Source organism: Syzygium oleosum, unplaced genomic scaffold (assembly GCF_021117445.2).
Source record: "Syzygium oleosum isolate NSW1041296 unplaced genomic scaffold, Sole_v2.1 Sole_v2.03, whole genome shotgun sequence".
Classification (NCBI taxonomy): domain Eukaryota; kingdom Viridiplantae; phylum Streptophyta; class Magnoliopsida; order Myrtales; family Myrtaceae; genus Syzygium; species Syzygium oleosum.
This window is the reverse complement of record NW_026607487.1, coordinates 9017819-9037123: the sequence shown is the minus strand read 5'-3', so window position 1 is coordinate 9037123 and position 19305 is coordinate 9017819. Positions and strand designations below refer to the sequence as shown.

The 19305-nt window shown below is 42.0% G+C and overlaps 1 protein-coding gene and 1 long non-coding RNA gene across 2 annotated transcripts; both read right to left on the bottom strand.

Moving 5' to 3' along the window:
- Positions 1 to 3044: 3044 nt before the first annotated feature.
- On the bottom strand, positions 3045 to 3871 carry LOC130137608 (uncharacterized). The gene is made up of 2 exons (XR_008815989.1): positions 3753 to 3871; positions 3045 to 3355 (listed from the first exon to the last, which is right to left on the bottom strand). It is a non-coding gene; the product is annotated as an uncharacterized LOC130137608 (long non-coding RNA).
- Positions 3872 to 12461: 8590 nt separating this feature from the next.
- LOC115679028 (cytochrome c-type biogenesis protein CcmE homolog, mitochondrial) lies at positions 12462 to 14260 on the bottom strand. The gene is made up of 2 exons (XM_030602556.2): positions 13615 to 14260; positions 12462 to 13253 (listed from the first exon to the last, which is right to left on the bottom strand). Exons 1-2 carry the CDS (start codon positions 14133 to 14135, stop codon positions 12980 to 12982), a joined length of 795 nt encoding a protein of 264 aa, XP_030458416.2. The 5' UTR covers positions 14136 to 14260; the 3' UTR covers positions 12462 to 12979.
- Between the last annotated feature and the right edge of the window lie 5045 nt (positions 14261 to 19305).

The following is a 19305-nucleotide window of genomic DNA, read 5'->3' as shown; positions in this document are numbered from 1 at the left end:
AATTATGCAATTATAACAGCATGCATAATAATACAACCATAAATTAAAACACTTAGATAAACCCCAAAAATATTTTTTTTTTCGGGAAAAAGAAGAAAAAAAAAGTACAGAAGAAGAAAAAAAGAAAAAAAAAAGTACATTTCGGAAGAAAAATACAGAAGAAAGAAATTTTTTTAAATTTTTTTTTAAAACTAATTAAATTTTTTTAAAATTTTTTTAATTATTATTTTTTTAAAAAAAATAATAATAATAATGACCAGGTCGGGTCGGTCAGGTCCGACCCGGGTCAACGGATCTGACCTGGGCGTTGACCCGGGTCAACGGATCCGACCCGATCGTTGACCCGGGTCGAATCCGACCGGTCGATCGGGTCGACCTCCATCGATCGGGTCGAATCCGACCCGAACTCACAGACCCGCGGGGAGAGGGGCGCCGGCGAAGCCAGAATTGGCCGACCGCCGGCCGACCCAGGCCAGCGTCGCCCCCAAATCGCCCGACTAGGACCGCCTCTGGGCTGTGCCACTCACCTGAACCGCCGTCGGACCACCGTTCGCCGGCCGGCGATGGAACAAAAACCAGCCTGGTTGAGGCATTTCGTCGAACGCCTGGCGGGCGCGTGGAAAAACTGGGGATTCCGACCTTCTCCGGCGATCCGGTCGACTCCAGCGGCTTGGGTTTGCTTCAGACGGTAAGCAGGGACCGGGACTGACGTCGGTATGGGCCGGGATTCGCGCGAAACCTGGCGCGAGTCCCGCCCAATCACGGGAAAACAGGGAAAACAGAGGCGGTTCTCGGCCGAGGGCTCACCGGTTGGTGACGCTTCTGAGGGGCTTACGGCTGGTCTGGGACGTCGACGACCACTGCTGGTTCTCTTTTGGCTCCGGCGTGACCTCTGTTTGCGCGCTCTCTCTCTCTCTCTCTATTCTCTCTCTTCTCTCTCTCTCTCTCGGTTTTTCTCTAAAAAATGGCCGACCCTCTCTCTCTCTCTCTCTCTCTCTCTCTCTCTCTCTCTCTCTCTTCTGTCTTTCATAGCCGACGACGACGAGTCTGGGCCCAGCCGCGTCGGCGTGACGATGGCCCGCACCGGCCTACGCCACCCCACGACTTTCGTGGCTATGGCAGGCCGGTGCGAAAGGGGGGGCCGTTCAATGTGCAGAGACAGAGAGGAGAAGGAGAGAGAGAGAAAGAGAGAGACTGGGAAACGGGGGGAGAAGGGACTGGCCTTAATGGCCAGTCCCTGTGGCGTGCTGCCCCGGTCCTGCTCTGGCCGGATGGGGACGGGGGCCGCGCTCGCCTCAACAACTCGTCGCCTGCGCGGCGGCGGAGGAGAACAGGGGGAAGGAGAGCGACGGCTTGGCGAGGGGGAAGAAGGAAGGGAGCTGGGCCGGGCCAGGCCTAGCTCGCGCGGGAAGAAAAAGAAAAAGAAAAGTGGGCCGAGCCCATGCCGGGGGAAAGGAAGAAAAAGAAAAAAGAAAAGGGCCGGGTCGGCCCAGCCCCGACCCGGCCCGACTCGCTTTTTTTTTTTAAAGGATTAATTAAAAAAAAAATCTCAAATAGGCCCTATTAATGCAAATATCCCTAATGCCTATATGCAATGCATTTAGATAGAAATATTTTTTTGTTTTAGGAATTAATAAAAATTAACTCCTAAATTTTGTGCAATTAATTTTGGGCAAATTAAAATAGGTGTCAACAATAAATAATTAAAAATTACTGTGGGGTTCACTCCTCTAAGAATTTGTAGCATACAACCATGTTATCGTTCTCATAGTGGCCTAAAGACTGTAGTGCTAGCAAATTCCAAAATATTATTATTATTCCTTAAATCCTGATTTTTGTGGTTATTGAAGCTGGCGCTAAATTAAAAAAAAAAGGAGCATTGACTTCATCGATTAATTCAATACTCGGTCACATATGCAACTTTCATTTAATTCACAGCAAATTGCGAGTACTGTTCGTAATATACATCAGGTGGAGGATTAATTTAATAAAAAACCCATCTCGGGAAATGATAAATGGCACAGATTTGCAGCTAGACCCTTATTAATTTATTAAATAATCGCGAGCGATGTCCGTGATTTACATCCGGGCAGATGATTAGTTAAACGAAATTCGATCTTGGGAAATGAAATAAAAAAGGGATATGATTTGCAGCTAGATCCCTAGTATTAAATTGACCTTATTAATAGGATAAGTGTATCGCTTAGGAGCAAGGAAACATTAGAAAAGAGACAAATAATTCCAAAAAATCTTGCACATAATCGCATCTTGGTATCCTAAATAGCGGGCTTTGGGCTCGTCAATCTTTTGTTTTTTTCACATATCTTGTAAATCTTTAGCCTCTCGGCCTAGAGTTTAGCCCCATATGTCTTTGCTTTTATCATTAATTATGTGAATTAGTCATGTCCATAATAATAAATCCCCGATCGAGTATCAAATTAAGGGTCCCTCAAGATTTTGAGAAGTCTTTGGCACTTTGTTCACGCATTAGTTAGATTATGATATTATATAGGCGATACCGTGACAAGACACTTTCGATCTACTTGCACCAATCGGGGATATTTATGCTCTGGAGTACGTGCGAGCGAGCCTTTTATTATTCTTTCGAGGATACTTATTAGAAATGGGCAACTCGAACAATTGTTAAGAAGATCTTACCAAAAAAAAACAATTGTTAAGAAGTCATTTAAACAAAGTTTTTGTAATTTTCGATACGTCATTTTTCTTGTATCACGTGTAATCAATAATTCGAAAATCAAGATATTTCATGACGATTATATTTAACGCGTGTCTCGAAAGCATTCATTTGTGATACCATTCTTTTAAGCATAACCCCGGTCAATGATTTTATAGCGGATTTGGTATTTGTGCTCAAATTTAAAATTAGAGTATGCTTTAGCTTGAGAAATCCATGTAGTTTATGGAGTACTCAAACGTTGATTAATGGATGCAGCTGATACGCATTGAGGTTAGGTGGTGCTGGTGGATCAAACCCCTTTCTTTGATGGATATTAATCTACCAAAAGGTAGAGGGAAAACATAAGGAAACAATTATATTTTGATACTTCAACTAAGCTTTTTTTGCTTTTTCTCTATCGTGTAGTTGTAGTTTCTCAAGAGGAAATAATGTAACATACACACACACATCTAAGGCTGTGACGGGTGTCTGAGATTTCGACCTTGGACACAAGATCTTGTTCTCCTCGTTCATGGAAGTAGATACAAAAACTAGTGACAAAAGGGGTTTGGGATACTAACAATAGCGACGGTTTCTGCTCACCCCAGTAACGAATTTTTGGTCTCCTTCGGTGGCCATTTCTCTGTCGCTATTGATTCCTTCTACCTGCCCATTTCACTAGAGAGAGAGAGAGCAGAATAAATACATGGAGCCGAAAGATACAATGATAAAAGAAAGCTCACTAAATACGACCATGGAGTACTCCTTGTCTCTTAGGGCAACTTGGGTTTGGGTGAGTCGACTGAAAACCCTCCTCTTGTGCCCTTTTCACAGCTAAGAGGTTCATGTGTGGTCGTTTTCATGTTTACCCATTTAGAAAAAAAATGATAGGCTTGTCTCATTGGCGAAAAGATCAAAAAAGAAGAGATTTTGTTCCTCAGATCGTGTGTTCATAGTGAGAGGAACCAAGACGCGGTAAGGAATTTGACAGAAATCTAAGTTTATAATAGGGCGAGTTATAGACTTAGATCGATGGGCGGTACGGTTTGAGGTTCTTTGGAGCGAAAGAACTTACCTGGGGCTTAAAAAACGTCGCAGAACACACTAAATCCTCTGTGCAAAATAATGGGTTTTCTTCGAACCACCTTCGAGTCCGTCCTTTGGGTGATTCTTGGGTGATCTCTTAACTCGGCGTTGATCTCATTAAGATAAAGCGAAGACCGAATGCACTGATACCCAAAGCATCGTAGGAACATTAGTGCCGTGAATTAAATGACGGGGAATCAAAAATCACACCTACAGGTATTCTCAAACTCGAATGTTTGGTTCTTTTAGGGGTCGATGCTGGCAAAACATCTGCCTTGCCTTACTACTTTGATATAACATAAGTGATGTCGTCCCAAAATCAGCAAAATTCCGACAAATCATCTGATCAATCATGTGCACATGGTTGGATCGATAAGGAAAAGGACGAAGCGACTCAGATGGGAAAATGACTACGAGATCACATGTGGGCATTGAAGGCGATGATTGGCACCCTTCACAGGCGTGGATTCAATACGAGGGTCCATCTCATAGTAATTGCTGTCCCCATGTTATTCACTCCTTTTCTATTTTATACCACTCAACTGGTAACTGTAGCTGCTCTAGCTAAGCGGCGCCCATCAGATTCTTTTGTCTGCATTATCGATAAATTAATCTATCGCAGCACGTGAAGTAATTCTTTCCTCGATTAGTTTATACGATGATTTGGTTGGAGATAAGATCTCTTTGTTTCTTCTTCGAACAGTTAGTGAGTCGAAGGATAAAATGATTGGACTTCACATGTGCACATTTGCGACTTCCCTGGTTTCTACGTTAATGATCTGTCTTTGATCTGATTTTCTTTTTTGATCCGAGAGGAGAAGTTAATCCTACTTGGGTACTTCTTCTCTCCATGATAGAACATGTTAGAAAGGCAAAAAGAGAGACAAAAAGATCCAGCAAATATCTGCATATAACTAGTCCTCGCCGGCTCGAGCAAATGCACATTTAAAGTAGGTGAATAGCTCATCTGGGATAGATTAAAGCCAAAACCTCGCATGCGTTAAGCTCATACGAATTGAGGGTAAGTGATAATTTTTAGAAAAGTTCACCAGTTTCCTTGTAACGGGCGATTCGATTGCACGCACGGAGCCATATCTGACCCAACGCAAGATTAGCTTAAACAGTTCGAGGGCAAGGCTCAGATTCTTGTCTTCGAATACATCGCTAGATCACTTTAATTGCCTTCAAAAGTCAAAAAGACCAAAAAACAAGATGGCCCCTTCGACCGCCTATTATCTAATTCATGTTAGACCATAGGACAGGAAAGATGGGCCTCTTTCCATAGTGTAATTATCTTTTCGTTTCTATTCGCGATTTTCTTTTTAGCGTAAGAATTCAATTGGTAATGAGTGCGCCTAACAGCTAATGGATGGAGGAGGGGCTGCATCGAATTCAATAGGCTCTATCAAACGAGGGTTTTGCATAAACATTCAACTTTGAAGTTCCTGTGGGAGCAATTATTGCAGTGTGCAGACCAAAGTGAAAGGGAGAATGGGGTTAATGACTTTGAAGATTTTCGATGAAAAGATTAACCAAATCGCCACGTGATGCTGTAGGCCATGTCATTGGCTAATTGTTATTATCTAAGCAGTGCACAAATGTCATTATAGAATCTTTAGCACTAGGTATCACTTTTTCTTTTTTTGGATTTTTCTTGTGAATAGTCTTTGGATATTACTTTTTTTTTATTTCTTTATACTTGAATTGATACCCGGTCGGAAATTCAAAGATTGAAAAGTTTCTAAAAGAATAATAGATATAGGATTGATTTCGTGCTAACTGTTGAAGTATTGTCCTACATCGCTCGACAACAGGTCCTGAATATTGTTCATAATTATGTGGTCTCCCTCCACCTAAGTTTACAATTCACTCTTGCCCTAAATGAAGCACTTGTATTTCTCATTTTCAATAAATTCCAAAAATCACAATATCCCTCATTTTTCTCTTCCCCTTAAGCAATATTTGCCCCACATTTTTTGACAAAGAATAACACTAACATTGAGATGCCATGTGTACTTAAAACTATACATTCGAAAGCAGAACTGTCGGAGCGGAAAGTTTGTTGACAAGTCAGCTACAACTCTTCAAATATAAGGTCATTGGCATAACGTAAAATATAAACACTTTTGATGTAAATTGGGGGTAAGCATTGCATCTTTTCAATCTATATTATACATGATGGCACATTTGGGGGGTAAAGAAATAGGGATCCACTTCTACCAAACCCTAAAGCCCCAGGCATGTCAACTTTAGGTAACAGAAACACCCCAAACTACTTTGTTTTAGGGCCATCTTTCTCACCCTTTGTTGGACATTAGAACCCCACAAAACCATACTTTATTGTAAATGCTCATGAAGTTTCATAAGTTGTGTTCCTGTCGGCCATCATTTGGTGGGGAGGAAAATGTGAGCTTCCACCTAAGAAGACCAAGGTGAAAAAAAGGAGGAAAGATAAAGGTGATGGAATTAAGTATGTAATTTCCTTCATTTTGATAATCCTCCACCCATTTTCAAAGTTAGGCACATCTATGCTTTAAAGGGAGAAAAAGCTATTGGATACTTTGATGATGGCATTGTCGGCCATGATCTCCCATCCAAAAAGAAATGCTTTTTGTTCCTTTTTCAAAAGGGGAGAAAAAAAAATTAGTTCCTTTTGGATCAATAAAAGGGAAACACACTGCACTCACTCGCACAAGGTTACATTTTTGGGTAGTGTTTTTTAAGGTCAAATATGTTCAAGCACTAAGCAAAACACTTACACTAGTCACAGTCCCACTTTTAAATTTTGCAAATTTAATCCTAAATTTTCGCGCGAAATTTCAATATAATCCTTCCAGCCAATTTTCCCGAGAAATTGCTGACGTGGTCATTCAGTGCAATTTCGCACAAAGGTTTAGGCTGAATTGACAAAATTGAAAAATTTAGGACTGAATTTACATACATACAATAGGTTTAGCGATTGAGACAATTTTCTTCGCGCAAAAACACATTTTTCTGAGCATGTTCAAGCACAAAGCGGACACTTACACCCGTCGTAACCCCACTTAAATTAACGAGTAATTTCAATGAATTTTGCGAGACAGATTCAGAATTCATTGCCTTAATGGTGCTCCATGATAATGCTTAATTAAACAATTTTTTTTCAGATTGTTGTCCGAGGAGGAACTCCAAATACATTCAGTGCATCACAGCCTGCGCAATCCGATTGTACAATAATACGTCGATTGGCTCCCTGAAAAGGCTCCTTTGTTCATCTCTCTCGTTCAATCAGCCAACGCGTAATCACGTTGCTTTTGTTCTTGCTCAAGTGTTTTCCACTTCACTTTCTGGTCACTTGGACCCACCATGAATATACATATCATGGATTGGCTTATAATGTAGAGGATCACATTATCAACAATATAATTTCCTTGTAGTACAATCGAAGTTGGGTTCTAAGATACGAGCTGAATGATGCGAGGCTCCTTTTCAGACTTGCACTATGAAATTTCACCTTTCGAATTCAATCTGTGCATCGCATGCCTCTGCAAATTCTTGGGTGGAGAAGAGGATGACTCGATCTTTCTTGATGGGTGTTGAATGCTACCTTACGATAGCAAAAGCTGAAATCTCTGTAACTTTCTATTGGGTTTGTAAGCTTTTCCTTTTTTCTTTTTAGGTAGAAAATATCATAATTACAGGTATGGGGGTTTTGCGGACAGTGATGACATTGGAGGAATTCAAGTATCATATCATTACCAAACGCTTTGCTAGGGCGTCCGATCGTGAGGAGAATGATGGGAAAGCGGTTCGCTATACACGGTCGCTCATGATGGAACGATACACTGGTTTTCACAATCATCTGCAATGACCCATTTGTATTCTTTGAGTAGAAGATGATGAAACTATAATCATCGCCAACGCTGGCCTATTGAGGAAATCACTTTTGTTATTGAAGAGTATTGGCCCATCCATGTGATTGAGCCATATATATTACTTGCATTACAGGGATATGAAAAGCAGAAATGCCATAATTTTTGTACGGCGCTCACTTGAGTTCCATAAACTTTTGTTCGCTCACTTAAATGCCACAAATTGTTAAAAATCAATCACTTTGGGTGCAAATAATAACCATTCTGTTTCTTACTGTTTTTCTATTTTTCTGTTCCCGAGAACAGGTTGGGAACAGAAATTTGTTTGGTAACGCAATTTCATTTTTTTATTTGCGAGACAAAATTTTAGCCCAGAAATAAGTTTAAAATAATAATAAGAAGTAGAAATTTCCTACTTTTCTAAATCTAGAATAGAAACAATTATAACAATTATTCTTATAGCTCGCCCTCGCCGCTGCCGATCGTCGGCCACCTACACACCCACCTGCCGCTGCTCGTCATCGTTGGCCGGCAGTGGCCACATGTACGAATTCTACATTGACACTATCAAACTAATTTCTGTTCCGGAAACATAAATTTTATATTGTTATCATATGCTATTTTCTACTCAGAAACTCGTTCAAGAAATAAAATCTATTTCTGATTAGAAATTGTTCTCGGGAACATAATTGTTATTATTTGTCTCGGCCCAAGTGATGCCATGTAGGACGACCCGCGTCCACAGCGGATTTTCCAGCGAGGCAAATCGCCGGTGGCACTTAAGTGCCACAAATTTGAAAAATAATCACTTAAGTGCCATCGAAGATTTGCCTCGCAGTACAATCCGCCGCTACCCTCACCCAGATCTGGTGAGTGCCTTCGCTGCCTCGTTGGTCGCGGGCGAGGCAGCCTTGCCTAGATCTGGTGAGGGCCTTCGCGCCCTCACTTGCGGCCGCCATGGCCTTGGGCGAGGTCATCGTGGCCTCGCCCAAAACTAGCAATGGCCTTGCATAGGGCCTTCTAGGCCCTGTTGGCAAAGGGTGAGGCCTTTGTGGCCGGCAAATAAAAATAAAATAAAAACAAATTTAAAAAATAAAAAAAATCCATGTAGGGCAATTTGTCGGACGTGACACTCAAAAGATCGAATTTACTCTGATGTGACACTTAAGTGATCGAAAAAAAGTTATGACACTCAAGTGAGCATCGCATGAAAGTTATGGCACTTATGCTGTTCTTGTCCCTACATTACAATAAAAGACGAGGATTTGAACTTGGCAGTTGGCACCTTCAAATCTGTGGGTTGGATAGATTTTTGTGAGAAACGATTGCTCTGTCGATACTTACAAAAAAAAAAAAGCATCGGAATCTTCTTCACAGGTGTTATTTAATGCTGGGATAATGATACAAATGGTTTATGAACTTTGGATCAATGTGCAATGCAGTCCCTGAACTTCTAATTTATTCAATGCGGTTCTTAAATTTTAATCAAATATGCGATGTTGTCCCTGGACTTTTAATTTATTCAATGTTGTTCCTGAACATTGAATCACCACATCGAACAAATTAAATATTTATGGATCACATTGTACATTGAGTTAAAGTTCAAGGACCGCATTGAACAAATTAAAAGTTTATGGACCGCATGACATATTGGGACAACGTTCATGGATCATTTATGTTATTTTATCTTTGTTACTTGGCTTGAAAATTAGAATCGAGCTCCTTCATCTATTAGGAAGTCAGAAGTCCCAAAGTAGGATACATATACATACACACATATATACACACGCGCGTAGAATGAGCGAACGAATTAGTTCTCGAAAATTTTTAGGTGCATCGGGTGCATATGGGTCCGCCACAACTCTTAGTTTTGGGGAGTCTAGCTACGTTTGGTTTGGCTTTGCAAATGAGCATTATGGAAATGAAAATGCCTTTGGCCTAAAGCCTTTTGGGGAAATACAAATTGCGTTTGATAAATTTTTTTTTGTAAAGTTACTTTGGCCTAATTAGTGTTTGGCAAATTTTTTTTTGCAAATGGCTTTCGATTTTAATTTTTTTTTAAAATTACAAAAATCAAACCCTTCGCCGGCTCCGGTGAGGGGCTAAGGCCGTTGGTGAGCCAGATTTGGTGCTAGAGCCATCATTCAAGGTCACGCGATCTCAGGCGACGGTCATCTAGGTCGTGCGACCTCGCCGGCCTGCCATCGCCGGCTGCTCTCACGCAAAGAAGATGAACACAACAAGGAGCAAAGCTAGAAAATTATAGAATTTGTGAGGGTAGTTTTGGAAGAACAAAACTAGTTTAAGCATTCAGCCAAATGCTGAAAGCCCAATACTAGTGCTACCAACATTGGGCTTTTAGCTTTGCGAAAGCCAACATTTGGCCAAAAACCTCTTGGAAAGGCTTGCCAAACACCCCAGTGTTTACCCTCCAAAGCCCTTTGGAAAATCTGAACCAAACACACCGTGAGTTTGGCATTAATTTCACATAATCTAACAATTGTACTGCACTCGACTGACATGCATTAGACATCCAATAATGTAATAGCTAATAGTTTTCTCCCATTACGGATCTTCGGTAAACCTCGGCCGTACGGACTGCACATCCAACTTCACGATCCAACTAAAGTGGCTCATGGGCCTAAGGCAAATCAAGAGGCCTGGGAAAACTCTTAATCCGTGAACGAATACGTCCGACTGACTTATCCGATCACGAGCTCTACAAAACTATTTAGACAAGCTCGAACTTATGCTTCATTCACTCCAATGTCGATCTATCAGCAACACGACGCCCGCAGAGGACATTGTTTGATAAAGCCTTTGCGCATTACGACACGATGCAAAACGTTTTTTGCCAGCCAGTATGCCCTAAGACCGTCATTTGATGATTGATGACCAAGACCTACGCCAGCGCACTCACGCTACTCGGATGAGCATTCCGAGACTTGACATTCCGCATTGAGCGTACAAGTTGCGGATGTCCAGAAAAATTCTTCTGCAAATTTCTAGCATCTCCGTACTAAATCTGGGTATGAGGCTATGAGCCAAACCAGCTCGTCTCTTGAATAAAAGGGCAGGAATTTAATTGCCGAGTGATATGAAACATGCTTGAACCAATGCGATTCTTACATGCTTCCAGCAAAACACTGGCGCAATATCCAGAAATAGCCTCCCTGTGCACACACATCCCTTCAACATAATGCCCGCTTGGCGAATTAAGGCCTTTGCCCAGAATACAATAGATTTCCAACAAATTCCTTTGGGAGTAGGTTCTATGGCTTGATGTCGCGGTGAGAAGAGCTCGCCGCGGCCAGCGAGCTCCATGACGAGGTAGATCTTGGTCAATCACCGCTGTAGCGCCGGGGTTGGAGAGGGGAGCCGGCGGCGGGGACTCAGCTGACCACCGTCAGTTCATGCCCTCCCGGAAGTTGGGAGCTGCTGGAAACGGCGGCGCGAGGCGGAGGAGCTGCCCCGTCCATAGACCCTTCAAGCGAGAGAAGGGTGTCGGCACCGACAAAGACTGAGCGGGAGGATGTTTTGGCGTTGTGGCACCGGCAGTGACCGACCCTACCGACCCATCTCCTGAGCTAAATGCTGAATAGGTCTTGGTAGGGTGGGGCGGGTCAAGGCGACCTTGTTTGGGTCGGGTCGGGTATCAGAAACCGACCCGACCCGACCATTGAACCCCTAAAATTCCTACCCATGGAAGCCCATCCTTTAGGCACGGTAAAGCGTGTGGCTGGGAAAATATACAACTAAATGAAGCATCTCTGCAGTTGAGTTTCAGTCAATCCTAATGGAGTAGAAATCATTTCATATGCAGAAGAAGACAACTCGTAGATTACAACCTTAGACAGCTACAACCAATTAGGTAACAGGACGTCGAACCTCACTTTACCCACACATCGTACCTCGGTGAGCTGCAAAATCCCATAACATTCTGGATAAATAGAAACTCTGCCTCTCATGCTCCGCAAATTGGCGCCAACAAGCTTTACCAACATCCATGAGGAAGAATGAAGCACAACATACGACAGATTCACATGCCAGCACGAAGAGCAATACTGATTGTTGTACAAGGCGAAAGCACTACAGCTGGACATTAGCAAGCACGAGTACTACAGACATTGATACTACAGAAAGTTTTTAATGCAAAAATCTAACCTCCTGGGAAATGGATGATGTACCCTGCACATCAAAATCATGCATAAAAAACAAGATATCATTCTAAAATATCACATCCAAGCTTAATACAAAATCAGCAGGAAGGAAGCACGCTTGTGTTTCACCAGAGTGCACTCCAAGCTCTCTGTAGACAGTCGAACAGCTTACAAGATAGTTCAACCACCTATGAGGGGCAACAAGGGCGTGTATATTGTCAGAGAAAACCAAAAATTCCAAAAAAATTTTGGAGACAATATGACCTTAAACTTTAACAGACCAGATCAACCCAACCTCCTATACCGTCACCAATTTCATGAAAGAGGAATCCTGAAGATTAAATCCAATATTCCCCAATAATCTTTTGTGGACTTAACCACACAACCATGCTTGATGAGCCCCAAAAGTCCAGAAAGGTTCCACAGATTGGTGAGATCAGATCACCTCATCAGTAGACTGTTTTTCACCACAGCACATATTCACTAAAATTTATCTAGTAAGGCTTTGTAATAGATTATCGTGCTTCGCATTCCCTAACATATCCTGTCAAAAGCAGAGCAGCAAATTTCAGTCCAGTATGTCAAGTTGTCAACAGAGCTCTGAGAACCTCAACCAGAGGAACGATACATTGCCAATTTACAAATTCACCTCTCTAGTAGGGCGAGATTATGGAACAAAGATAAACATAACACGTGACATTAAACTATTATTATAAGAAAGAGATGCCTATGCAAAACATATAGTTTGCAGTCAGTTATACATAGAATATATATGTATACCACCAAGGCACTCACCTCCCCAATCAAGGGACAATAGAAACAATACAAAAGACCCATCAATGAGCTATTACATCGGCAAAATTGACAATTGCACCTTGAGAAGAAATCTGTGCCTAATTACAAAGAATAACTTATTTCATACACCTAGGTATCAATCAAAAGACTCTCCAACTACTTGATCTAATGTGGTCCATGTGTCTAACTACTATTCCACAAGAACAGCAAGGAATCTCCGCAGTGAACCAAAATTGAATGTGTCAATGAACATTATCAGCTACACCTATATTGAAATGAAGATTACACCAAGTTCCAATTACCTATGATGGTTTAGATCCTTAAAAAATCCTCCCATGCTTGAATCACCTCATTATTTGGAAAAGTACTTCGGCGCTGGGTGTTAGAAAAATCAATCAGCAACCAATGATTTATGATGCTTTAGCTCCTGCAACTGTAGTCTCCCCTGCTTCAATCATCTTCTTATTCTTCTCAATTGCAGCGGCCACCTCCTGGGGCATGTACTTCTCGTCGTGCTTAGCCAGAACCTCTGTTGCCGCAAAATAACACTCTGCACTTCTTGCTTTCCCCGACACCGACTTGGAAGACACCTCCTTCCTTACATCATCGGTGAATGGTTTCACAAACCCTTCGACCACCACCGAATGCCCTTCCCTGAATAAGTCTGGTAACGAACCTTGATACCTGATGTTGTCGACATCGAAACCATTTCGTGATCCCAATGAAAGAATCCAAAATGACAGATAACAAATCAAACCACACATTTTACCAATAAAACGCAATGAAATGAGTATTTTACGTTGATTCAACTATTCTAGTCTTCGTCGTGATCCCTACCAAACTCCCGAAATCGCTTAGATCAACTTACTAATCATACATCCCGCAAGCGCAATGCTTTTCATCGAATGAACTACTCGACAATGAACATCTACTAAAGCGAAACCAATTCAACACTTACTAGGTACAAGAACAAAATCACTTCTAAATGCAAACGACAGCAATCGAAATCGCAATACCCTACAAACCGGTGTCTTAACTAACTGACCTGACCAACATGTCAGTGATCAAGTCGGTGATGACGAATTCCATCACCGGCGAGGAAGCGGGCTGCGCGACGGAACCTTCCAGAACCAATCCACCCAATCGAAACTTGTTCTTCGTAGGGTTAGCGGAGTACTTCTCCATCGCGTCCGTCGGAGTCACGTAGAACACCAGCTGGTCCTGAAACTGGTTCAGCACGATCACGATGAACCCGGCGATGCAGCTGAAGGTCAGGGCGTAGGTCCAGAGCCGCCGGGCCTGGAGCTGGCGGGCTCGGGCTCCGATGTCCACCTGCTTGGGCCTGGTCGGGCCCCGCCGGGCCGTGGAGAGGAGCCGGGGCGCGGCGGCCGAGCTCGGGGGGAAGACGCGGGGAAGGGCGTGGAGATCGGAGATCGGGGCGAGGATCGGCGGGGGAGATCCCGCGGCGGAGATGGACGGGGCGGAGGGGCGCGCGAGGGCGGCGGAGGCGGCGGCGGCACTGCGGAGGAGATGGGGCCGGAGGCGGAGGGCGAATCTGGAGGCCATCGGATTCGCCGGCGGCGGATTCTTTCTCGGGAAAACGATGGGAAAGGAGGCGAGAAAATTCTAGGGGAACGGCGAGGAAGGTGGGGTTTTTTGGTTCGACGGAGGCGCGTGAGGCGGCTGGCGAGTAGCCAATGAAAACGTGCCATTTGGACCGAAGTCTCGCGGGAAGAGGGGCTGGCACGCTTTCGCAAGCAGCCGGAAACACAAAGCTCAAATTTCGAAGGTTCGACCGAACTTAAGTATTTCATTGCAAAAATCAAAATCAAAATAATAAATTATGATTCTTGAATATCAACATAGTCCGACATAAAATTACAATGCGAAACCCTAATTAATCACCATTCCTACTGCTGGATGCACGGATGATGCATGGTTTTTTATTCACGTGTTCCTTATTTTGACGTGCCGATATTCGCGCACTCTGATTTCTACTGTTGGGTCAGAATCTTTTTCTTGCCCTGACTTGACAGTACCCAAGTTAATATTTTAAATCCCGTGGGCTGGACGAAGCCTTTTAGGTTTGAGAAAACTTAATTTCATTGCGAAAATCAAAATGAGTGGTCTTTTTTTTTATTTATAAAAATTAATAATAAATATCATAAAATTACAATGGGAAACACGAATTAATCACCGATCCAATTGCTTACATAATGTTTTCCTTAGCCATGGGCCCATTGGTTGGGCCACTAGTTAAACATCACGGACCATCCGCCCATCATAGCAGCGTACAAGAAATAAGCAATCTTCCCTCATCAAAACAGAGAGTACCATAAAAGTAGTCTGCAGTCTGCAACACGTCAAAGAAGGAACACTAACATGTATTGTTAAAAAACGTTCGAATGCTCTGACCACGCCTTCAACTGCCGATCTAAGTTTTGGGATCAGTTAGTCCACGGTCCGATGAAATTCATGTGGGTATCGGAGCAGCAAAGCCTGAGCCCGGATCTTTTCCGGCCCCCTACCCACCTCCTTGATTAGAGAAATGGCCGGAAAGTTCGATAGAAAGAAGTCCCGAAGAAACCATACATTGCTAAGTGAAACTCTGAACAACAGCCGAATTGGACGGGCGGTCCGGTCCATGAGGCTTTGGAGATGTGCACCATTTGACCCACGATTCGAATTTTCCAAAAGGGAACTGCACATATCAGAATTGAAATAGGTCGGGTCGAGTCCAACCCGGTTTAATAGGGCCCAACTAATAAAGGAGTGTGAGGGTCAAAGTCCAAGTGCTGTATGCAAAAGAAATTGAAGGGTCCATTTGTTACACTGAATAATTTTCATGAAAATCATTTTCAAGTGAAAAGTAGTTAGTTTTCATTTGTTTGGTGATTTAGGGAAAGTGATTTCCTCCTTACTAGAAGGGGAAGTTGTTCTTCCCTAATCTAAATTTGTTGTTTTCAGTTCATGGAAGATCGCTTTCCATAAATCGATTAGTTTTTCGTCATCTAAACCCCGGAAAGTCAAAAACAATTTCTCGGAAACTGTTTTCCTTTAACAAACAGACCTTAAGCGTTTTTCATGGACTGAAAACAACAAGCTTAGATTGGCAAAAAATGACTTCTCATTCTAGGAAGAAGGAAATCACTTTTTCTAAACTACCAATCAAATGAAAACTAACCAGTTTTCTTAAAAATTATTTTCATGAAACATATTTTCCCTTTCAATTGCTACTCTTAGCGAAACAAACGCACCCAAATTCCACTATAAAAGAAAATGCTTTCTAGGAAATTATTTTCCAGGAAAATGGTTAGTTTTTATTTGTTAGGTGGTATGTGACCGAAAACATTTTCTGGTGTTTGGATTTCATTTGAAAAAGATTTCAATCTCATGAATAACATTTGAACTAACAAATTACATTGTGTGCCTCTCGCTTTCGTAGTCCAAGAATAGCTTCCAACACAAAAAGCAAATTGATAGAAAACAAGATATCTTTGTTACGTTTTTTCCTTGAAATATCCCATGCAATACATGAACCAAACATTTCCCAGTTGGGTTTAGCACGAACGACTTTTTCTTCACATGAAACATTAGGATAAATTGTGCCACAAAGAGCTGCTTGGACAGCTACCACAACAAGTAATTAAAGAACAACAAGTTTATCGTTCATATAGTGTCAAGAACTAACATCCAAGTCTGATGCTTATCAATACCCACTTTTTCTTCTATTTATGAAATCTTCAAGCCATAACTTCTTTAGCTTTAGCACTCTTGACAACAAATGCTTTTGCAGCTCTCATTAGCCACTAGATAATGAAAGGCATATGCAAGTGCAACATCCTCAATTTCAGTTCCCGGGAAATGGTTATGCATTAAATTTGGTGGTTTTCCCAATCGGAACCAATTTTTATTCTTGTTTTGGAAAACCTAGTTTCGAGTCCCTGGTACCACCTCGTTTTGTTATTTTTGTGGAAAAATTTGTGAACCGAATTTCCAGAAATTTCCTCCTTCAAAATTGTTCCAAATATATTCAAGTTTAACATATTTTAATTTCAGAATTTTTGGACTTGATTTGTATTGGACGATTACCTCATTTTCGGACCGTGTAAAACTGCCCAAAATAGGTATTTCTATGATGTTTACACGTTCTCAATTTTATACAAACTTTTCTGGGCTGAGTTTGAACAAAATTCCTTCACAAAATTTGTTAAGAACTTCTTCCTCTGTAACATATATAAATTTGGGAATTTTTTGAGATGATTTGGATTCTGGAAAGAGCTTGCATTGAGAAGCAAGGGTTCTATTCCAGCGAACTGTTTTTAGTCTGTATTTGAGCTACTAAAGTTATGTTTATAGAAAGATTCAGATTTTGTGTTCTTCATGGGAAATGTTTTTTAATTCCTTTTTTATGACATATTCAAATTTGAGAATTTTCTGAGTCCATTTACTATGTTTTCAAGTCCGATTTATTGAACAGTGCAAAATTGCCCAGTTTTATCAGATTTCAAATATGCACCATTTCTCATGTGAAACCTTGGAAATTTGGACCTGAGATCTTATGATTATTTAATGTGCACATTCTGAGCTTTCAAATGAAATATGTTACACTTTTATTGGAGGTCATATGAAGGGGGAAATGAGGCTTTACATGTGGTGGCAGAAGCTGAAATGTGTTCTTCTGGAAGGCTTCTATAATTGAGTCTTAAGGACCAAGACCATCATTCACGCCTAGCAAGATGGCTCACGGCCAAAGAGAGAGAGAAATAGAGATCATCATGATTTATTTAGGTCTTGAATAAACAGGGTATAATGACCCTAAGGTAGAAACTTGGAGGCCAAGTTGGAAATGAATGGCCTCAAATTAAAGGCTCGCACAAGAAGCTTAATTATGAAGCTTAGACTTTAGGGCCAATTGCAACTTGAGGACCAAGTTTTAGGTTTTTAATTGCTCCTATAGGTCATCATGAATTCTAGATTGAAACTTAGAGCCCAAACTTAGATTATGTAACTAGAATTAAATCTTGCTCAAGAAGCCAAATTAATGGCTAAGACTTTCAAGGCCATTTCATCATGGTCTTTTGGCTCTTCTTCATTAATAGCCAAGATTTTAGAGATCTAGATAATGATGACAGTAGACTTTAGGGGAATTTCATCATGACATTTGTCTTTTCTTCATGAATAGCTTATGTGTCTCTATAGACATTAATGCACGGGCTTAAGTGTCATCTTTGAATTTAATGTATAGAGTGGCTCATGTACCCTAACTTAGGGCATTATAACCTTAGTAGGACACTTGGTAGTCAATAGATTTGATAAGATTTCCTTTAATTATAGGTGACACTTGAATGGAGGTGATTGGACCATGTGGCAAGTGAATTATGAGAGCTTGGAGGATTCTAGAGAGTCAAGAACTTGGGGAGCAAGTTTTGACTCTTAACTTAGTGAGCAAGTTGGGTTTGCTTATAAATAGGCTTGGTCCCCCCTTAGTTACCACACACCATCTCCTCTTCCTCTCTCATCTCTCATTCTCACGTCACTCACCCTCTCTCACACGCCTAGCCACCAGCCGGTTCTTCCTCTTGCTCACGCCAATCACCACTTCATTCTAACGTCACTATTTGGTCGCCATAAAATTTTGCCTTGTCGAGTAGAGTAAGTGAATTCCCTAATGTCGGGAAAGGAAGATGAGATGCGTTGTGACGTGATTTGCTTGGACCGTGTTCGGTCGTTTGATTGGTCGTGGTTGGTTATTTTTATGTCTTGCCTATGTTTCGTATTTGATGTGACGTGGTTTGCTTGGACCGTTTTCGGACTTGTGAATGATCGTTGATTGTTTCATCTTATGTCTTGTATATACTTGAGACGTGTATATTTCTCACGTTTTGCAAGAGTCAAGTATGACTTGGTTGCGAGAAAGGCTTCTCTTGTTATTCACGGTTAACATATGATAAAAACCGGAACTTGATTGGTGATACTTACGTGTAATAGTCATGCTTGATGTTCTCTTGTTGTTGGCATGTACTTTGCTATTGATTTGCCATTGACGCCGGTGCGGTAAGGATCAACTCATGTTAACGGCGATCAATTCCTCCTCACTTGACATTAGTGAGTTCACTTATTGGGTCTCCCTGACTCATCCCCCGATGTTTTCCTTTTTAGGTCCGTAAAATGGCATCTCCCCCGACCCGTTTCGGCACCCCTATAAATATGGAAGTTGAGGTGGTCGATGCTATCGACACCAGTGAACGCCGGGCCTACCCTCGGGTTATTACCTATATTATGGTTAATGAAGGCCTTGAAAACTTGGTCCGCCACACTTACATGGCGTGGTACCGCTGATTGAATGGCGACTTGGTTGGACCCCTGTGCGGGTACAACGGCCCCTTTGGTGGAAATGGCGGGCCGGCTCTAGGGGGAGCCACGGGCGGGGCGTGAGACAGCCGAGCGGACAGCGGCGAGAAGGGGAGTATGAGCTATGTTGGAGTTCGAGGAATCTAGGAGCATTGAAGCCGTAGTAGCAAGCTTAGGACACCCAAGCCATAACTTTTGTTGTGTATAAATGGCTAAAATTGGTTAAGACCCGTAAGTCGGGTTGTAAAATATACTTGCGTGTGCTGTAAATACAAGGTTTGCTCATGATGCTTGTCGTAACCCCCCTCTTGTGCTTAATCAAAGATAATAATGAACGGGACATCGCACTATTAATCCCAAGGTGGGGGCGTTATAGCAAGTG